Source organism: Colobus angolensis, unplaced genomic scaffold, assembly GCF_000951035.1.
Source record: "Colobus angolensis palliatus isolate OR3802 unplaced genomic scaffold, Cang.pa_1.0 Scaffold327, whole genome shotgun sequence".
Lineage (NCBI taxonomy): Eukaryota > Metazoa > Chordata > Mammalia > Primates > Cercopithecidae > Colobus > Colobus angolensis.
In genome coordinates, this window is record NW_012116566.1 from 440,147 (window position 1) to 462,350 (window position 22,204).

The 22,204-nt window shown below is 43.0% G+C and overlaps 1 protein-coding gene across 1 annotated transcript in view; it reads left to right on the forward strand.

The window, feature by feature from the left end:
- Window positions 1-22,204, forward strand: part of ANKH (ANKH inorganic pyrophosphate transport regulator) — a 166,416-nt gene that overhangs the window by 101,689 nt on the left and 42,523 nt on the right. The window contains exons 2-4 of the mRNA XM_011951762.1: window positions 7,680-7,896; window positions 18,780-18,898; window positions 21,428-21,511. Coding sequence (XP_011807152.1) covers window positions 7,680-7,896; window positions 18,780-18,898; window positions 21,428-21,511 — 420 coding nt within the window. The remainder of the gene's footprint in view (window positions 1-7,679; window positions 7,897-18,779; window positions 18,899-21,427; window positions 21,512-22,204) is intronic.

Sequence of the window (22,204 nt, forward strand, 5' to 3'; positions counted from 1 at the left end):
GTACCCATTGTGTAAAGAAGACTGATCTGAAATGCCTTGTGCCGTGCACCTGGGGCCAGACCCAGGCTGTGATTAAAGGGCAGCTTCATATTTACAATTGTTGGAGTGCTGTTAAATCTGGCTCTAATCTAAAGTAAAGTGTCTTTACTTTGGAAGCCCCATGAATGTTTAGAGACTCGCCTTTAAACAGTGAACCTCTGCCCTGGTGAATGTCTTGGCCATCTGCCTCAAGGCCTAATTCATGCTGGAGACATCCTAGACACTTTTTTAGCTGAATTTCATGACCATAGCTATTCCTCTTTACCAGACACAGCAACTTCTTCGTGGTGTTGGCTAGAGATGCAGCAGTATTTGGGATTGACGTTAACCGAAGAACACTTCCTATCTAACTGACTGAACTACAGCACACTCACAACACCGGCACGACCTAGAAGGCTCCCCACGTCCTTCGTATGTTTAGATTTACTCCTAGTGCGCTGGGGGGCTGAGGCGTGGACTCTTTCTTCCTATCTCAGTTCTTTCTACCTGATCTTGTTCAGTCCCCTGGCTTTAAATTCTATCTGTAGGCCGATGACCTCCAAATATATATCCACAGCCCAGACAGACCCTCCGGACTCCAGACTCACAGAGCTGGGTCTCTCACACAGCTTCTCTCTGTGGAATCCTAATGGGCATCTCAAATCCATTATGAGGCTGCCAGTGGAGCTCTTGCTTTTTCCTCTCAAACCTTCCCTCTCTCATTTCCTCAACCCAGAGAATTGCTGCAGCGCTTGATGAGTGACTCAAGCCAGAAAGCTCCGCAGTCATCATCAAGTTCTGCCTCTTTCTCATGCCCGGGAGGATGCGGGGGGCGGCCCCCTGCCCACACTCTGCTCCCTGGGAAGAAACGTGGGAAGCATGAGCCAGGCATCAGGACCCAAGCCAAGTGTAGTCCCTGCCACACCCATTTGCTTTCCCTCCCACGAGCTCTCCAGTCAGGCCACTCTCCCTGTCCACTACTCGCCCTCGCCCCAGCCACACCTTGTCTGGCCTGGATTACCGTGGGGCCCTTGGCCTCTGTGTCTCACATCCCTCTCCAACCCACTTCTATCACCAAGGCCAGTGGCAGCCCCTGTCCCGCCTCTGCCCAGACCTTTAATGGCTTCCCACTGCTCTTCCAGTAACATACATGTTCTTCACCACCACCTAGAATGATCTCACCATTGCCTGCTTTTCCAGATCCACCTTCTACCCCTCTCTATTTCTCTTACTGGCCTCCCTTCTGTTCCTTAAACATACTAAGCCCTCCTGCAGGCCTGAACCTGCCTCCACCTCTTTATGCACCTGGCTCACTCTTGGTCTTTGGGTCCCAGCTCAAACATCACCTCTTTAGAGGGGTTGCCTTGTCTACCTAAATGAGCTCCTGCAAAAAATGTCCAGCCATTGGCATATAGCAGGCCCCCTTATCTGTGGGTTCACATCTGCAGGTTCAGCTACCTGCAGTCAACTACAGTCTGAAAATTGTGCAGTATTTTGAGAGAGAGACCACATTGACACAACTTTTATTACAGTATATTGTTATAATTGTCCTATTTTATTATTGTTGTTGTTACTGTTACTGTGCCTAATTTATAAATTAGACTTTGTCATGCTTTGGGAGGCAGAGGCAGAAGGATCACTTGAGCCCAGGAGTTCAGCTGAAACCAGCCTGGGCCACACAGCAAGACCCCAACTCTATAAAAAAATTAAATAAAAATAAAAAATTAGCCGAGTGTGATGGTGCACACCTGTAGTGCCAGCTGCTCGGGAGACTGAGGCAGGAGGATCACTTGAGCTCAGGAGGTTGAGGCTGCAGGGTGAGCTGTGATTTTGCCACAGTACTACAGCTTGGGTGACAGAGAAAGGCCCCATCTCAAAAAAAAAAAAAAAAAAAAAAGGGACTTTATCACAGGTGTGTGTATGTATAGGAAAAAACATAGTATATATAGAGTTGGGTACCATCCAAGGTTTCAGGCATCCATTGGGGGTCTTAAAACATACTTTCTGTGAGTAAGGGGCACCTATGTACTTTTTTGTCTTCAGTACATATCACAGTAAATGTTTATTCTATTTGTGTACATTTTATTTCATTCTTCCAAATATTTATTGATCATCTATCTTGAGATGCCCCCTGCCCCCAGGTTGTAGGTCTGCAGATGTAGCAGTGAAACGAAGGTCTCTGCTTCCTGGAGCTTACTTTCAGGTAGGGCAGTCAGGCAAGAAAATAAATAACAAAGTTGTGATACAACGTTAGGAAGTGAACGTGTGATGATGAAAAACAGGGTAAGCAAACAGAGACAGATAAAGCAAACAGTAGGTAACTGAAGGATGTATAATAACTTAATGATTAGCCAGGCATTGTGGCAGGCTTCTGTAATCCTAGTTACTCGGGAGGCTGAGGCAGGAGATTTGCTTGAGCCTGGGGGGTGGAGATTGCAGTGAGCCAAGATCACACCACTGTACTCCAAGCCTGGGCGACAGAGCACAACTCTGTCTTAAGGAGAAAAAACAAAACAAAACAAAAAACCTTAATGAATGGGAAGAAATCACCACAAATAAATGGGCCACAGCTGCTTTATTCAATAAGTGCTTTTGAAGTAATAAACTAGTTGGAGGCAATTAGTTTTAATCCATAACTCACTTCATAAGTTTCAGGAAGATTAAAAAGTGTGCAAATGAAGCTGTAAATTAGAACAAAATTATCCTATCTATGGCGGGGTAAGAATGGCAAATCCAAAAGCATAGAAAAAAACTCCATAAAATGATTGAAAGACTGCATGATAACAATGTTTCTGGTATCAAAAGAAAACATGGAACTAAGCAGTGAACACACTGGGGGAAACATTTGCTCCAGATGGGGATAGCAAAGTGCTAGTAATATGAATGTAGCTCATGTCCTCAATTCTGCAGCTTTTTTCATGCTTTTGAATGTTTCTTGAAATCAGGATGATTTTCAAATAATGTGTATATTTAATACAGTCATTAAAAACATGAAATCAATGGCATCTCTTACAAGCAATAATATCTTGCAATTAAAATGTGATTTTAAGAAGTGTTTCTTTAAAAATTAGTTCATACAATTAGTATGTACTCTTAAGTTCTCTGTAGAAAATAGCCATTTCATTCGTTCATTCAACAAATAATGGAGTGTTTACAATGTCGCTTTGGCAACAAGGTGGTAGGTGAACAGCAGTAAACAAAAGCGGCAAAAATCCTTGCTTTCAAGCGCCTGTCAGCCAGCCACTGCTTCGTGCCCTGCACGCTACCTACCTTGCTTCTCAAATCAGTTGGGTTATTTTAGGGAGAATAAGTACTTTAGCCAAGGCCACTCAGCGGTTAAGTGATAGAAGCAGATTCCAACTCAAGCCTGCATGGCTTTAAACCCTGTGCTCTTTCCTCAAATTACCATAATTGTCGGGCTAAATGAAACTTACTCACTTCGTCTCACTGACAGAGCTATCATTACCTGGGCCCTCTCTCTTCCCACCTGCCTCAGCACTGGCTTGAGGACTCAAGTTTGGGAACTGTTGGTGGAAATAGAAAGCATTTCAGTGGATGCCTCAGCCCAGGCTGGTGTGTTTTTAGCAAAAAAAATAAAGAATGCTTTGCCAAGAAGACACATAAAATGTCTAGTCCTCCATTATTTAGGTGCCCTATGAGATGCTTTTAAAATTTTGCTAAATAATAGATATCATCCAAGATTTAACACATTCGAGCAATAAAAACAAGTAAACAATTCACAATCCTAGATTTTGGGAAGGATGGGAAAGAAAACAAACCATACACTATTCTTGACGTCTCACAAATAGGTGATTAGAAACTGTCCTAAATGGAGTTCTCTAGAAGCAAAACCTGTGTGTATGGGAGGAAGCAGGGTAGGCGGTGGGGAAAAGTAAAGCGACGATGTGGTCCCCACTGGAGACTGGCTTCACGCTGATCCCAGGGAGAACTCTGGAGCATGAATTGCACCACAGTGGTCCTACCTGGAGGCAGGACACTGATCTTATACACCGAAGTGTATAAGATCAGCCAGTGGCTGCGTGCTGATTGGATCTATGGTGGACGCGTCAGATGAGTTTCACTAATGCAAAGTGGCTAGGAGTACTTCTCCCTGGCAAGAAGACAGCTGTGAGCCATTAGTGGCCAGCTCCCAGCATCTGGGGATGGGTCCCCTGCCAGGTAAAGGACAGGGGATCTGGGTGAGACACCAACAGTGTCCCCTGCAGAAGGCCAAAGGGAGTTAATTTGGTAGATTGTCAAGTGGTAAGTTTTGCACATAGACAGGAGGAGCCCGTAGACTAGAGATGTTTGTTGAACACAGGCACTTGATATAAAGGAGGTTTTTGGTTTTTATTTTGTTTTAGGGTGTTAATGTATTCCATCAGGGAAAATTTGTTTCTAAGAAAGGCATCACGGCAGGTGTGCTCTGCAGAGGCTAAGAAGGTTCTTATGGAAGTTTTCACTGTTATTAGTGGAAAAAAGGAAAACAATTAGAGATAAAATTGGAAACAATTATCAGAAGCTAGCTTATATAATACCAACTGAGTCAGAAAAATGATAATGAGTTCCTACGGCTAACATACATTTTTATTCTAGATTTTTTTTTAATTGTATTTTCACATTGGTATTTTCCTGTAAGTGCATTTTTTCCTAACAGTGCTTTGCAGAGAATGTCAACCCTTAAGTTTTCAGTCTACCAGTCAGCTGTGTCTCCTGGTAAAGGAATGAAACAAAAGCACAGAATGTGAAGCCCTCGAGTTTTGCCGAGTAGCTCTGCCAGCGCTTCTGCCAAAGTCTGCTGACACTGGATTACATGTAGGGCCCACAAACTACATCACCCCTTGAAACTAAGGAATAACTTGAAGAGTAACATGAAATACCTCCTTTCATAGATTCTGAGGCACACTCCTTCCACCTCCATATTTTAGCAACTTGGAAATCTGGATACATTTTATAATCAATTGACATCCTATTACAATTGGGAATATTTTGTCTTTTTTCTTTTTTTGGAGTGCAGTGACATGATCTCAGCTCGTTGCAACCTCCACCTCCCAGATTCAACTGATTCTTTTGCCTCAGTCTCCAGAGTAGCTGGCATTACAGGCTCGCGCCACCACGCCCAGCTAATTTTTGTATTTTTAGTAGAGACGGGGTTTCACCATGTTGGCCAGGTTTGTCTTGAACTCCTGACCTCAAGGGATCTGCCCACTTCGGCCTCTAGAAGTGCTGGGATTACAGACGTGAATCACCGCGCCCGGCTGGAACATTTTTTCTTTCTTAGTGGCATATAACTAATAATGTACCTTACTGTTGTGTCAGACGCATATTGACTTCAGTAGGGATGACACCACGTTCAAGAGGCCAAAGAAGAGACCCAGAGCCAGTGATTGAGACCTAAACCCTGTTTACCAAGGGGACTTACATACAGGGAAGTCCAGTGGTGGCAGGCCCAACAGGAGAGCTGCTACCATTTGTAAAAAGCATGCAGTTTACGTAGATCAGGTGCATCAGCATTCTCAGGGTATGTTTAAGTTATTCTTATCAGGTGCATCTACCATGCAGGGTCATTCTGAGGGTATGCTGAAGTTATTGCTATCAGATGTGTCTGCCATACGCTTACAGTCTATAGTATCAGATTCAGTGAAACACAATGGTGGATTGAGTTTACTTTGTTTTGTTGTAATGTAGTATGATTCTCATATATGTTTGAAGATTAGTTCTTGAATCTTTTGTTGTATTCAGTCTTTCCTCTTTCAAGCACCCATTGGCTCCTTTGGTATTGTTGAGATTAGCTTTACCCAGTATAGCAAGGTAGCTCTCAGACTATGGCTATAACCATATATTTGTAGGGAAAATTATCAACAGCTGTCTTGATTAATAGAAATAGGAAAAGTGAATTTCTTTCTTCTTCTTTCAGTTTACATAGCAGAGACTGAGTATGAATTCTGTGAATGTGATCGTGTCTCTATTGGATGAGTGACAAATGGCAGGCCAAGACTTGAGCATATCTTTTTTCTTAAAAATATGTTGTGGATATATGTCATTCTGCATTTGTCAGAATCCACAGAATGTACAATATACCAAGAGTGAGCCCCAATGTAAACTACATTACACTAGTCACCCCTATCCACAGTTTTACTATCCATGGTTACAATTATCGTGGTTGACCAAGGTTCATAAATATTAAATGGAAAGTTCCAGAAATAAACAATTCATAAGTTTTAAATTGCATGCCATTCCGAGTAGTGTAATGAAATCTCTCACCATCTTGCTTCATCTCTTCCTCATCACAAGGAGTACAGTAAGATATTTTGAGAGAAAGACCACATTCCTATAACTTTTATTATAGTATATGGTTATAATCTGTTTGATTATTGTTGTTAATCTCTTACTGTGCCTAATTTATAAATTAAACTTTCTCATAGGTATGTATATATAGGAGAAAACATGGCTACTTTCCATAGTTTCAGGCATTCACTGGGGGTCTTAGAATGTATCCCCTAAGGATAAGAGGGGACTACTGTCTGGTCTGAGTAATAATGATGTATCAGCGTAGATTCATTGACTGTAAGACATGTACCACTCTGGTGTGGGATGTTGATAGCAGGGGAGGCTCCATGTTTGTGGGGGGCAAAGGATATATGGGAACACTCTGTACTTTCTGCTCAATTTTACTATGAACCTAAAACTGCCTTAAAAACAGTCTATTTTTTACAAATATATAACTATACAGAAAGCCCACTCTTCTGCTTAGTTGCCTGTTCCTCATGACAGAGGCAGTGTTCTAGAGGCATTTTAGTCAGAAAGCTGTCTCTACCTGGACATCCATTCCTACTGGTCTGCTGTTACTGATTTGTCTCCGGGGTGGGAAAGTTAAGGGGTGGGAAAGTTAGTTTGGAAGTACCATCCCAACAAGGCCTGCAGTGCCTAAGAGGCTCTGTCTTGGAGGATGTCTAAAGTAGTCAGGGTATTTTACGACCACATCTTCCTGTATAACCATTATCCAAAAACATTTGTTTTTTAGTCTAAAGGTGTTCTTTTCATATGTGTCTGCATAGAGCTCAGGAATGTATTTCAGGTCAAAATGCAGGAATCAGGTAAACAACATGCATTAATGAAGAATATAATAAATTCCTTCAGTACTTTTTTCATAGCATAGAACTCTGCTATGAAGAATACATAACATATACCAAGTATTTAAGATTACATGTGCACACATGAACACACACACACCCCTTCTTTAAAGAAAAAAGAACCCATCCCCTTGATATAAACCGTTAGACTCATTTCCAGAGTGTCTGTTGCCATTATGTCGATTCAGCCTGCAAACAAAATTTAACATTTTAGTTTTTTAAAAAAATCAACTTTTAACCAAAACTTCTTAGAATTATTTTTCAATATTAGCATAAAATATTTGTTGGTGTTTTGCTATTATTTTAACTGCAGTGGACAGGTATCTCCTTCACAAAAAGAAACTCAAACTGAAGCTGATGTAGATGAATATGAAAACCAATCACCTTTATCCAATTACATGAGATGTACCCTATAAGTTCTTCATGTTTCTATAGGAACGTGATCTGCTAAGTTTCATCTTAGAGGTATGACTTCCCAGAGAAGAGACGACATTTCTAATACTTGTGGGTTTTTTTCCCCCTTCCCAGGCCTTGAACCGGGGCATTGCTGCTGTCAAGGAGGATGCAGTTGAGATGCTGGCCAGCTACGGGCTGGCGTACTCCCTCATGAAGTTCTTCACGGGTCCTATGAGTGACTTCAAAAATGTGGGCCTGGTGTTTGTGAACAGCAAGCGAGACAGGACCAAAGCCGTCCTGTGTATGGTGGTGGCCGGGGCCATCGCTGCCGTCTTTCACACACTGATAGGTGAGGCCGCCGACCGCCACTGACGAATCTAGCTTTGGCAATTTCTTATTCCTTTTCATTGATTTAAATATATTTATTGAGATAAGTGGTTTCTTCACTAATTATCACATTTCTTATGAAATTTTCAGGGAATAGAAGGAAAGTGCTTGTGCTCCTAGCTTAAGACAATAATGCGTTTTTTCTAGGGAGCTGTAGTTTTTGTGTCTCTGATTCCCAAAGTAAAAGGGAGTGATTTCATTAGTAGGCGATTACACCTAGGAATAACATTTGGTAAGACTAATAAAATAGCAGGCTCTTTAATTAGAGATATGTGTGCATCACTGTACTGGGTCATTGAATCTTAAGAATAAAAATAGAATGACTGTTATTTAGAATTAATGCTTATTAGCAGTGAGAACAAATGACAGATTGTTCTATTTATTAAATTAATTTGTTCTAGGATCTTATTCCATTTTATTCAAAGACAAGACTAAATACTTTCGTCATAGCATTCTTTCCATGAAACAACAGGAAAGCTGTATCATACATACAATGACTGGCCTCCAGTTTAACCAAGACCCTGGAAAAGCAGCTCTCCTTCAGGGCTGGACTTCTGCTGCTGCTGCTTTCTTGGTGGGAATAAAGCCTTAAGGGCATGATTTCTGAATGTCATGGCTTTAAAGCAGCTTTGCTTACCTGGCATAAAAATTGGGTGGTACCTCTATTGAAGCCAGTTACATAAAACACTGTGAATGACACCTCATAAACCCATTGTGTACCTTAAAATTGTTGCTGATTGTATAAAACACATGGCTGTCAGTGGTGAATAAAGGAACCAAAAGATTAACCCAGACCATTTGCAATGTGTTTGCATGGCAGCTAATGCTTACTCACATAACTGCAAATCTGAATGTAAATAAGGAAAGACCTTTGTGGTTTTCCTTTTTAATGTGGCATAAAATTTTGTGCTAAGAACAGTGTGGAAGAGAGTGTGTCTGCTGATGGACCAGACATTCAGCCAAAGCGTTGATATTGATCCTTTAATTTGTGCTCAGAGCTTCAGGGCGTGGAGTAAAGAGGAGCTGCCTCTGATTTCCTCAGTTTATGCCCTGAATGCTGACTGTGGACTGAGTGTTTGCACCGGTACCTGTATTTGAAGTAAATTTCTGCTACATTTGATGTGAGCCGTTTTCAAAGAGTACATGTACAGTATTTGAAAAAAAAAAAAAGCCATATATTTTGTAAAATAAAGGGCTTCCTTAAATGAGCAAATGAGTTCCCTTTGCTGCTAGCTCTTTTTTTTACTTGGACTTATAAATAATCCAACATTCCCTATTTAGCCATGGTTGAATGAGACTTTGGGACTAAACAGCTAGTTATCAGTTGTCAGTAATTCTGGAAGAGAAAAGCTAAGCATCCCATGTTATTGCAGTTGTCGGGAAGAAAAGGTGGTCATTGAAATAAAAATCAGTGTCATTTTAGTTTTTCAATTTTAAAATATGATTATAGAATTTTATTTTATTTTATTTTATTTTTATTTTTATTGATTTTTTTTTTTTTTTGAGACGGAGTCTCGCTCTGTCACCCAGGCTGGAGTGCAGTGGCTGGATCTCAGCTCACTGCAAGCTCCGCCTCCCGGGTTTACGCCATTCTCCTGCCTCAGCCTCCTGAGTAGCTGGGACTACAGGCACCCGCCACCTCGCCCAGCTAGTTTTTTTTTGGTTTTTTTTTTTGTATTTTTTAGTAGAGACAGGGTTTCACCGGGTTGGCCAGGATGGTCTCGATCTCCTGACCTTGTGATCCGCTCGTCTCGGCCTCCCAAAGTGCTGGGATTACAGGCTTGAGCCACCGCGCCCGGCCTAGAATTTTAAATTTAAACCAAAATGGTTTTCTATATCTCATATATATTTAATAGTCATTAGTCGTTTTTATACTTTTGCAATCACAGCATTTTTCCATCCACCAAACAAATGTTTTCCACAGTTGCTATGAAAGCACGTATGAATTTCTTCGGAACATTTGAAAATCAGATTTTAATGACGTACCCTTTTCTAGAGTGTTGGCCTCCTTACTATTTTCTGCGTAAGTCTTTAGCCACTCTCCTGCCTCTGCCATCTGCTACGTCGGGCATCTTTGCTCACCTTTCTGCCTCCTTCTGTTTTTAGTAATCCTGTAAGCTTTTCTATATCCAGATCCTGCCCGTTTTGTTTCCCGTAATCGTGGCCACAAGCTCCATGATGGGATGTTGCTGTCTCTCCACCCCCAGCCATTCTTCCCACCGCTTTCCTACGTCATTGAACGTTGCCCTTCCAATGGCAGTCTCTATGCATCACCTGTATTTGACGCTTACACCCATTTTCACTTCCTAGTAATCCTGAAAACAGCTACTTACATTTCTACTTCAGCAGTCAGCTCCTGGATAGCTATGTGTGTGACAGGGGAACACTGACGTAGATAAAACAGAAAAGGAAATACTCCCAGTATATTTGACTTGAAAAGCCATTGTATGATTTCAAGCAGTCTTCCAATTATATTTGCTTGGGCTGATACTGAAATGAGCATATATTCCCTACATGTACAGCTCCTGGGTGGGGCCTACAGTAAGTACAGGAAGGCTTGTATTATAAATTCATCATGCTGAATTCAGAGTGGGAATATAAATGAGATACATCGAGGTTTAAACTGATTTCTTTCTAGTCTTTTGTCCAGGCAAAAGTAGTTGAATTGCCTTCAACATTTCTTTAAGGGCTAGTTTCCCATCACCTTAATGCATGTATTTCCTTTTAGCAAGTTCTTCTAATTTTTCAAAGGCATTTATTTTTGACATGTGAGAGCATAGAGCAGGAAGAGATTTTCTTTTTGGGGTTAGGACAGGCCTCATGAATTGAGTCATTTCTCAACCGTCTCTGAAGGATGAAGTGCATTTCAGCACTTTCTTCAGTTTGTTTGTTTGTTTGTTTGTTTGTTTGTTTTTGAGACAGAGTCTTGCTCTGCTGCCCAGCCAGGAGTGCAGTGGTGCAATCACAACTCACCACAACCTTGACCTCCTGGGCTCGATCAGTTCTCCCACCTCAGCCTCTTTAAGTAGCTGGGACTACAGGTGCACGCCACCACATCTGGCTAATTTTTGTATATATATATATATATATATTTTTTTTTTTTTTTGTAGAGATGGGGTTTTGCCATGTTGCCCAGGCTGGTCTTGAATTCCTGAGTTCAAGCGATCTGCCTACCTGAGCCCCCCAAAGTGCTGGGATTACAGGCAGCATGAACCACCACACCCAGCCAGCACAACACTGTCTAATTTTTCCTTATCTTTGTTACAGAACAGAGTCAAGAGTTTGCCCTGCGTGCTATAATGAATATTTTGCTATGGCCATCTAAAATCATCCCAACGTGATGTTCTCTATGTTAGACTTTTTCTCTCCAGTCTGGATGAACCTCAACACTTTTGCTTTTGTAGTGTCATCCCTCATTCATTGGGTTTGCCCCAATAAAGGAAAGAAGGAAAGAACCTTTTACTAGGTCCTTTTCATTAGATTTACTGTAGTTAAGGAATTATTTTTCCGGCCGGGCGCAGTGGCTCAAGCCTGTAATCCCAGCACTTTGGGAGGCCGAGACGGGCGGATCACGAGGTCAAGAGATCAAGACCGTCCTGACTAACACGGTGAAACCCTGTCTGTACTAAAAAATACAAAAAACTAGCCGGGCGAGGTGGCGGCGCCTGTAATCCCAGCTACCCGGGAGGCTGAGGCAGGAGAATGGCATAAACCCAGGAGGCGAAGCTTGCAGTGAGCTGAGATCTGGCCACTGCACTCCAGCCTGGGCGACAGAGCAAGACTCCGTCTCAAAAAAAAAAAGGAAAAAAAAAAGGAATTCTTTTTCCTTACATTTCTTTCTTTTTTTTTTTTTCTTGACCCCACTATTAAGCTAGGCATTCTCCCATCTTTGAAAACTTTGCACTTGGTAGTGGATTTCCCCAGACAAGGCTGGGGTAGATTCCACTGACCACTCAGACACTTCCCTGGGAATGCTTGGTGGAGACTGCGAGGGAAAGATGGCCCCAGAGAATGTGTCCAGCAACTCTTCCCACCCAGCCGAACCTTATGCAATAAGCCGATAGAGCAGACACTTGGAGTTGTGTTGGGCTGAGAGAGTTGAAGTCTAGAAGGTCTACCGGACAAGAGTTACTGTCCATTCTGTGCACACCCATAGCCTGGCTCGAAATACCCAAACTGCACAAGCCTTGGGAGTATTTCTTGGCCCTTGTTGAGCAGCTGCAAGTATCTCTTTTTTTAGCTTAACTAGAGCCATGATCTGTCATAGACACCATTTTTTAAAACTGCATTGTCCTGCTAGATTCAGTTACAAAACAGAAACCAAGAGTACAGAGCCCAGGGTTTGCCATCACCACACCTTCATTTAGGCCAGTGGTTGTGGTGCATGGAGGAAAGCATGCTGACCTTGCATTTGACCCCATTTGGGTCCAAATTAATTTCGTGTGCATGGAAATTAGTATTGCCTAACCTCCTAATTCACGAAGATGTCGAAACCGCTGCTGTGGATTTTAACTTTCTTTACACGTTTATTCTTAACAGTAACCCGTGAGGCCCTTGCCATGTTCTGAAGCTGCCTGGGTAGGCAGCAGAATTCAGGGGAACAAAACTGCAGGTTCCTGTGCCCTTCCAGTGAGCCACTGAAGTAATTTCTGGCCCAGTTCTGTTTGCCAGACTTCTCTTTTCAAACTTTTCCATTATTCATGGGTTATTAACCAGCCCTATAAAGAGTAAATTAGTATAATTTGCCATAATTTAAACCAACGAGGGTGCTAGGAGTGAACAGAAAGTGTCAGTATAGTCTTACAGTTTATTGCCATGTAGAAAACCACCCGATCCTCAGCAGCGCAAAACACAAGCATTTATTCTTGTTTGCAAGACTACAGGTTCGGCTGGGTGGATCTTTGGAACTTGACTAGGCTCATGCCTCTGTGGTCAACTGAGGGTCAGGAGGTCGCTCTGCTGACCTTGGTGGGCTCCTTGTTAGCAAACATCCGGCCAACCTAGATGGCCTCTGTTGGAACAGCTGAACTCTCCTCCATATAGTCTCTCATCCTCCACTAGCTTTGCCTGGGCGTTTTTAGACGGCTCTTTTAGACGGCTGTGGTGATGCTCCAAGTGAAGGGACAGAAGCACACCTGATGACTTCCTGAGGCCAGGAATCAGAACCGGCCCGCCATCACTCCCACCCACACTGCTGACCCAAACAAATCACAGGCCAGCCCAGATTCACGGGGTGGGGAACAGACCCTGACTTTTGGTATGAGGAGCTGCCAAATCATGTGACAAAGAGTGGGGATATAAGTAGGAGGGAAGACTCAGGGATATTTTTGCTACCAGTATATCCCAGTCACTTTATTTACTTATTTATTTATTTATTTTTTATTTTTTGCTCTGTCACCCAGGCTAGAGTTCAGTAGTGTGATCTCGGGTTATTGCAACCTCTGCCTCCCAGGCTCAGGTGATTCTCCTGCCTCAGCCTCCCAAGTAGTTGGGATTACAGGCACCTGCCACCACACCTGGCTACTTTTTGTATTTTTAGTAGAGACGGGGTTTCACTGTGTTGGCCAGGCTAGTCTCGAACTCCAGACCTCAGGTGATCCGCCCGCCTCGGCCTCCCAAAGTGCTGGGATTACAGGCGTGAGCCACCGCGCCCAGCCTCCCAGTCACTTCTTTTAGGGGTTATGGATTTCAGCATTTATTCAACCAGCACACTGGGCTAGATCCTGAGAATTCAAACATGATTAAGGAATGTTCTCTAGAAAGAAGCAGATCTCCTGCAATAAATTATTCTGAACCCCACTCCACCAAGTCTTGATGCCGGTGAGACAGAATTCTTGTTCTTGCGTTAAAATTTCACAGTTACTTTACTTACCTTGTGCATGGGTTTATGGTATCTCTTCAAGACCTACGTGCTATTTATGCCTCCCATCCCCAGCACTGGACACATGTTGCCGCGTATAGATTATATATGGGTGACATTAAATGTCTGTATCCCAGCCCAGACGCAGGACACTGTCCCCTTCACAGCTGTCCGTGTGTGCAGTGCCTGATGCATACAGGTCACTCAACACGTATTTATTGAAGTGATTTAAATATGGCCTATCAGCCATATAAACACACATACCTTGGAAATAATACCCTGGAAGCACAGGGGTGAAATTACCTGCTCCCATGAAAAGCCTCGCAAGCTGGTCACAGCGGGTCAGTAACAGCACCTGTGAGACTTTTAAACATTGAGAACTTGGGAATTTGAATTAGAATAATGGTTCTCAACTTTGCCTATTGGATGTGGAAAAATGTATCTAGACTTATTTCGGTTAATATTGACATTTTATGGTTTGTAACAGCTCCTGGAGGAACAGGTTTGAGAACCACTGATTCAGAAAGGGCCCATGGCCCTGGCTGGCTGAGGTCAGTGGACCCGTGAATCTGAAGGGCACTTTCTGTGTCTCTTGTTTAGGAGGGTCAAAACTGTCAGCCTGTAAACAGGTCAAGTCACTGTCTTCTTGCTGTTGCAGTGTCATAAAATTTTGTTTACATCTGTTCAAAAACCTTGTTTAATTTTTTTTGTAATGTTCTGCTCTTCATAAGGAATACAAGCTGTTTTAGAACAGTCTTGGTAAGTCAGTTTATAGAAGCTGAAGGTTGCTAAATATTGCTAAGGCAGCTAGCCTGGTAATTATGGACTCTATGCAAAGCACTTTAAACAAATTACCTGCCCCCCAACCCCCAATAGCTGTAGCTGGAAATAGCTCAGGGGCATGGGAGGGAGGGAGTCGCCCCAAGAGAGTGGGTGAAAACAGTCGTTGGGATTTTATACTCACAGCTCCCAGGGTAAAGTAACCTCTGTAGTTATAATCAGACTCCTCTGTCATGTAGGGGAAGCGTAGAAGGAAGTTAGAAAACCTGGGAGGAAAGGCTTCTTCCCATGGCCTTCAGGTATCTCCTGGAGTAGCTGAAAGAGGAAGAGACTGAAATAAAAAGAAGTTAAAAGAAGCAAAGGCAGCCTCAAGCTTCATAGGTCCCACAGTACTCTGAAACCCAGGGAGCTAGGACAAGCCCTGGATACTAAAGAAGGCAAGAGTTTGGGGACACCTTCTCACAGAACCAGAAAGCTGGGCTGGCTCATCCCCAGGAGAATGGATGGCAAACGCCCCAGCAGTCCTTAGACCCTGTAAATATTACATGTTTAGCCCAGTTACTCTGCATGAAGGCACGGTTTTTGATGTTTCTGTTAAACTATTGTAATAAGTAGCTACATTTAAGAAACTGAGGTTCAATTATATAGAGAGTTTATTTGGGCCAAGATTGAGGATCGCCACCTGGGACACACTTCCCAGTGGCCTTGGGGAGTGCTCCTTTCAACCTTTGTTACAAGCAGGTTTTTAAAGGCAAAAGGGGCTGGGTGCGGTGGCTCACGCCTGTAATCCCAGCACTTTGGGAGGCTGAGGTGGGTGGATCACCTGAGGTCAGGAGTTCAAGACCAGCCTGGCCAACATGGTGAAACCCCATCTCTACTAAAAACACAAAATTAGCCGGGTGTGGTGGCGCATGCCTGTAGTCACAGCTAGTTGAGATAGGAGAATTGCTTGAACTCGGGTGGAGGTTGCAGTGAGCCGAGATAGCGCCACTGCATTCCACTCTGGGCAAGACAGAGCGAGACGCCATCTCAAAAGAAAAAAGGCAAAAGGGGACAAGGAATGGGCCGACACGAAGTCGCTTGACAGGAATACTCATTGATTTACGGTATAGGGTATGGATTGTGGTGTCCAGCATATGGCATTTTATGGCTACTTGGCATCAGTTCTTCTGGAGCCCACATAGCAAGTGGCTTCAAGGTCATTATTAGCTCAAGGTGGGAGTGAGATGTGACCGCTGTCACACATTGTCACATTTCAGTGCATCTCTAGGCCTGATAATTAAAGGGGCTGCCCTTCCTCAGATGAGTTTCTTTTTCTTCTCAGCAGGGGGAAGCTTATGTATATTGATCTCTGTATTTCTGGGTACTTCAAGCAGACTGCATGCCCTGCTCTCAGCTGCTGAAACTCACATGTCCCATCTGATCTTCCTGCCACCCCAGAGTTGAACATGAAAATAAGCCTCTCTCTCCCTCTCTCAGAAGCTACTTGTACCTGTGTTCCAGGGCTGCCGTAACAAAGTATCATAAACCAGGTGGTTTAAGCAACAGAAATTGAGCGTTTCACAGTTCTGGATGCTGGAAGTCTGAGGTCAGCCTGTTGCAGGGGTGGCTCCTTCTGAGAGATATGAGGAAGACTGTCTTCCAAGCCTCTCCCCTAGCTTCTGGGTGTTTGCTGGCAATCTTTGGCGTTCCTTGGCTTGTAGAAGACTCACCCCAGTTTCTGCCTTCATCTTCACATGGCGTTCTCCCTGTGTGCATCTATCTCTGTATCTGAATGTCCATTTTGTAAGAACATCGGTCATTGGATTGAAAGCCCACTCTACTCCAGTATGACCTCATCTTAGCCAGTTATATCTGCAATGACCTTATTGCTAGATAAGGTCACATCCTGAGATGCCAGGGGTTAGGATTTCAACATCTGAATTTTGAAGGGACATAGTTCAGCTTATAACACTGCCCTTTCACGAATTCCATAGTCCCCAGCTTCAGCCACAGCAGTCAGGTCCCCTCAGCTGGTGTTTTATAGTGACCGTAACCTTCACCAGGGGATTTGAGCTCATGAGCTATTCCTAGCCAGCCCCGTGCTCTTGCACTTGGCATTGTGTTCATTGCTCTACTCTCCTGGCACAGCTGCCTTTACCATTGCCAGTGGCCTCAGCTGAGAGGTGGGTGTGGGGACAGCAATGTGGGCAAGGTCAGGATGGTCTCCTTGCAGATCCCTGCACAGTGAACATTTGTTCACTGAATGAAAACACATGTGTAAATAAACAGCAGCAGCAACAATAACTTTGAACAAAATTTCCACATTTCAGCACCCAAAGTAGACCATTTGTATGATTAAGTAACATCTTCATTCTGGCTTTGTGTTTAAGCCAGCTTAGCTCATGTCTGAATGCAATTCTTACCTGGCTGCAAAAATCAGACAGGAGCTCTCCTTCCCTGCCTTCCCAGGTCAAACCTCTACTAATCCCCTTTTCATCTCTGCACAGCTTCTGATCCAAACGACAGGGATGTCACAGCTGCCTCCTTCCATCCATGTCCCTTGCTATAACTAATCCCATCTTCCCAGGTCTGTTTTCTTTCTGCCACGTGACATGCCCTCTCTTGGGTTTCTCTTCTTGATGCCTCAGTGGTTCTGATGGCCCTGCTACCGTGACACCTGGCACCTTTGTTCACCTAGCAGCTGACCTTCTGGTTGTTCACCTCTACCCTGCCTGGAAGGACTAGGAGCTTTCCTCCTGCACTCTCCTCGACCTGCGCCACCTTGCTCTCTGAAGATTGTAGTCATTCCAGCCTCCCACCTCTTGAAACCACTTACTCACACCTCTAATATCCATAGTTGTAAGAGAATGAAAACTGTAGGCACACCCACTGTTACAACATTCATAAGACACTGTGAAAAACATGAAGACTATTATTTTCTTGTCTTTCTTTTCCTTTCCTTCCCTTCCCTTTCCTGTTTCCTTTCCTTTCCTTTCCTTTTGTTTTTTTCCCTCCCCTTCCCTCTCCTCCCCTCCCCTCTCCTCTTCTTTTTTCTTTTCTTTCTTATAAAGACAGGGTTTCACTCTGTCACCCAGGGTGAAGGACAGTGGCACGATCATAACTCACTGTACCCTTGAACTCCTGGGCTCAAGCAATCCTCCTGCCTCCACCTCCCAAGTAGCTGGGACTACCGGCATGTCCCACCATGCCTGGCTAATTTAAAAATTTTTTTTTTTGCTAGAGACCAAGTCTCACTATGTTGCCCAGGCTAGTCTCGAACTCTTAGGCTAAGCAGTCTTTCTACCTCAACCTCCTGAAGTGCTAGGATTACAGGCGTCACCCATCTTGCCTGGCCTGTTATTTTTATGTATAATCTAAACCTCTGTCAATGAGGTAAAAAAATAGCTCAATATTTTATTTAACCTTTGGTAATAAGATCTGTCAGGATTCCTGACTAAAACATTAGGAGACCTTTCTCCTTCTTCCCTATTCCTATCTGACACATATGCATTCATTCAGCCCGTACTGGCTTACTGCCTACTATGTTCTAGTCACTGGTAACAAATTCTGATATTGGAAGAACTACAAAAGCACCTCTGCAATGTCATTTTCCAGCATGCAGGACTATACCCTAAGTTGCCACCCTCTTCCCAAAAAGTGAAATAAAAGAACTGGCAAGTGTGAAAAAGCTAGCTTTAAAGTTGTATGGAAAGGCATATTAACATCTAGAAATTTTCTCTTAGTAAATAATTAAGAATATGTGTAAACATTTAGCTTCAAACCTAGCCACCAAGCATTCTTTCATAGTATCAAAATGGTGGAAACCACCTAACTGTGTAACAGGAGGAGACCGGGCAAGCTGATACTCAGCAAACTCTCAAAAAGAAATTCAGTTCACTGAAGGGAATTCAAAGAAATAAAATGTAGAAGCATATCGTGGAAAGATGTTCATGGTTTACAATAGAGTGTGTGTAATACAATCTCATTTTTATGTTAAAACACAGAACAATAAAATAACTTGGTGATTAGAACCCAGAGCATTGGCTGTGACGCACTCTGGGTAGAGGGATGAGATTATAGACCATTTTTTTCTGTTTGCGTATCTCATTTTTCTGCAACGAACAAATACTACATTTAAAATTGTTTTTAAGCTTTTGAAATAAAAAGAATATAAAGATATCCTTTTCTAAATATTTCCACATATGCCTTTCGACCCGTTGCAGCTTATAGTGATTTAGGATACTACATTATCAATAAACTGCACCATGTGGACGAGTCGGTGGGGAGCAAGACGAGAAGGGCCTTCCTGTACCTCGCCGCCTTTCCTTTCATGGATGCAATGGTGAGTAGAGAAGATCATTGGCTTTCTTTCTCTTTCTTTAGCTGGTGGTAAAATATGCATAATATAAAATTTACCATTTTAGCTATTTTTGTGTGTACAGCTTAATGGCAAGAATTACATTCACATTGTTGTGTAACCAGTCTTCAGAACTCTTCGTCTTGCAAAACTGAGATTCTGTCCTCATTCAACAGTAATCCTCATCTGCCCCCTCCCCAGCTCTGGGCAACCTCCATTCTACTTTGTAACTCTACAAATTCGACTACTTGAGATACCTCAAAAGAGTGGAATCATACAGCACTTGTCCTTTTGTGACTGACTTATTTCACTGAGCGTGTCTTCAGGGTTTATCCATGTAGTCGCAGTTGTCAGAATTTCCTTCCTTTTTAAGGCTGAGTCACTTTCCAGTGAATGTCTAGGCCACATCTTGTGTATCCGTTCATCAGCTGATGGACACTTGCATTGCTTCTGCCTTTGGGTTCTTGTGAGTAATGCTGCTATGAACATGAGTGTGCAAATATCTAAGTCCCTGGTTTTGGTTCTTTGGGGTATATACCCAGAAGTGGAATTGCTGGATCATATGGAAATTTGATTTTTAATTTCTTGAGGAATTAGCAGACTGATTTTCATAGCAGCTATACCACCAGCAGAGTACTCAGGTTCCACTTGTCTGTTAACTTTTAACCAGTCCATCTTGTCAATTTATTTAATTTTGCCACAAGTTCTGGTAGGTGGCAGGAAAGCCCATTTGAAAATTTTGATGCAGATACACAGTTCTTTTCTGATATACTCAGGATCAAAGGATCAGAATCACTTTCTGATAAACTTACCACTTGTGTGGCACAGACACCCACAGTTTCAGAGTAAGAATCTGTTGAACATACTGGCAGGGATTCATTATTTTAATAACCAGCTTTACCCCGTTAGCTCAGGGCTGCCCACTTCCATAAATTCTTTGTCATGATACTGAGGAGTGCTTAAACAGTGCTTTCATTCTCTTCTACTGTCTTATAAATATAAAAAAGACTTAGCAAAAAGGAAAAAAATAGATACATGTATATGTTTTCCAATAAGGTCCAGTGCTGGAAAGTAAACCCTTTCCTTTGGCTCCATTTTGAATTATTCTTGGAAGGAGACTTAAAAATATGTTAGTCTGTATGGTTTTTTACCACCCCCACCTCAAGTTTATATGCAGTTAGATGCATGATGTAAGTGCATAACTGGCTTCCCTGCAGTGCCTGAACTAGCCCTTGGTGGTAGCCCAGTTAGAGAACTGAAGGAAGTGGCCTTTCTGACATCCCTAAAGAGTCGAAGCCCAGCTTCTTGGCCAGGTCCATGCTGTTGCTCTGAGGTCTGTCCTCCAAGCTGTGTTGGAAGTGGGACTGTACACACATAGAAGAATTACAGTTATATGGTGAATTCCAGGAACTCAGGACTGTTAGTAAAAGTGAATTGCAGATTCTTAAGGACCTGGTAGTCCATGTCCCTTCAGCTGTATTTATTTGCCATAAGAGACTTTCTGAAATCAAACAGAACACCAGAGCATTTGTAATTGGTACCCTTTTCTTCCATGTTTCTTCTGTAAGTTCCCCCAAAAACCCTGGCATAACAGCACGCGATGGCTAATAAAAAGGAAAATAATGAACACTTATAAGGAGCAGATCAACTCCTCCCTCCCCAACCCCTCACCCCTGGCAGCATGGCGCTGATGTATTGGTTGGAGAGAGAATGTTTAAAGCCAGGAAGCTTATTATATGGTGGCTGTCAGACAACAAAGCCAGCCCACAGCCGTGATTTGCAGATGGGCAGGGAATTAGCTGTTGCTCTGCTAAGTCTTGACAGGGACCTGAGGAATAGACCCTGCTTGTCGCATTGTGCGTAACTCAGATGAAATGTCATTTCTGTGTCAGTCCAAATCAACCTTGAAGGTAAGAAGAATGAGCCTTAAACAGAGCCCGTCGTGAACTTGAAACCTTCTCCAGACCTGCTGTTCCCTGGGCTTTTCATCTGCTCCGCTCATAGCACCTTCCTCCTCATCTCCCAAAATGTCAGGTCAGATCCTGCCCAAACTTGAAGGCAAGAAAACAGTAGACCCTAATCAGTCAGTGAGCGCCGGTAATGACTGTAATAACTCAGACCCAAATGAGAGCCCTCGCGATGACGTGCATCACATGGGAAGGATGCTGCTTTGGGACTGAGATGCTTGAGAGAGAGAGATTGCGTTTCCTCCATTCTTGGTATTCTTTCAGCTTTCCTGCCAGGCATACAAACCTAATAGCACACTAGTCTGCATGCAATTGGTGCTAAATAAATACCTGCGTGCAGTGCTTCACTCCACTGGAAAACTCTAACGTGGAGCCAGCCATCAGATCAAGTTACAGTAATTTTACCAACCAAAGATTTATCAGACCTTGGCACTAAGGCTTTGAGGGGCTATAAAGTGTATTTCAGGAATGTCCAGTAAATCACATCAACCAGAAACAGCATAATCCTGAAGGTGTATCTCATGCCAAATTCTTTTCTTTCTGGCAGGCATGGACCCATGCTGGCATTCTCTTAAAACACAAATACAGTTTCCTGGTGGGATGTGCCTCAATCTCAGATGTCATAGCTCAGGTAAATATGGTCTGTGTGTCAATCAGAGCTCCTCAGAGTCCCCTTCTGGCGTGTGTAACTGATGTGTGATTTACATTCATTCACTGTGCAGTACATTCTGCATTCGACCTGGTTTTTCCAGCACTGTTATATCACATAGGGACCTCAATAAATATTTGTTAAATGAATGAGAAAAGGAAACTCGCTGTAATAAAAGTATGTATAATCTTGCTAGAATACCAGTTGTAAGAATTTAAATTTAAATACAGGGGTTTTGACCTTTATTTTTAAAGAGCATGCATGTGAGATGACTCTAAAGTCATGTCTAGTACCTTTTGGCATGTCTTAGGGTCACTGTGCATTTGCCTGGGTACCCTCTACGTGGCTTAACACTATGAAGTCTGTCACTCTGTTCTAGAGAGAGGGCTCTTAGGAATTATTCTTAAATGTTCTTATAATCCTCTGTTGTTACCATGCAGGGCTGCCATTCACAGGTCACTTCCCCACATGTAGAAAGAACCAGGAAGTTGATTCAGCTACCTTTCCACGCTGTCTGAGAAGAAGGCCTACATCCCACTCTCTGTTGGGTCCAATTCTCTGAGCCCTGGCACTCAGCCCCGGCTTTCTGTCCTTTCTTCTTCTACCAAGGATAACGCATGAACAATTTTAGTGGAAAATTAGATTGAATTCCTATGATTTATAAGTTAGACTAAG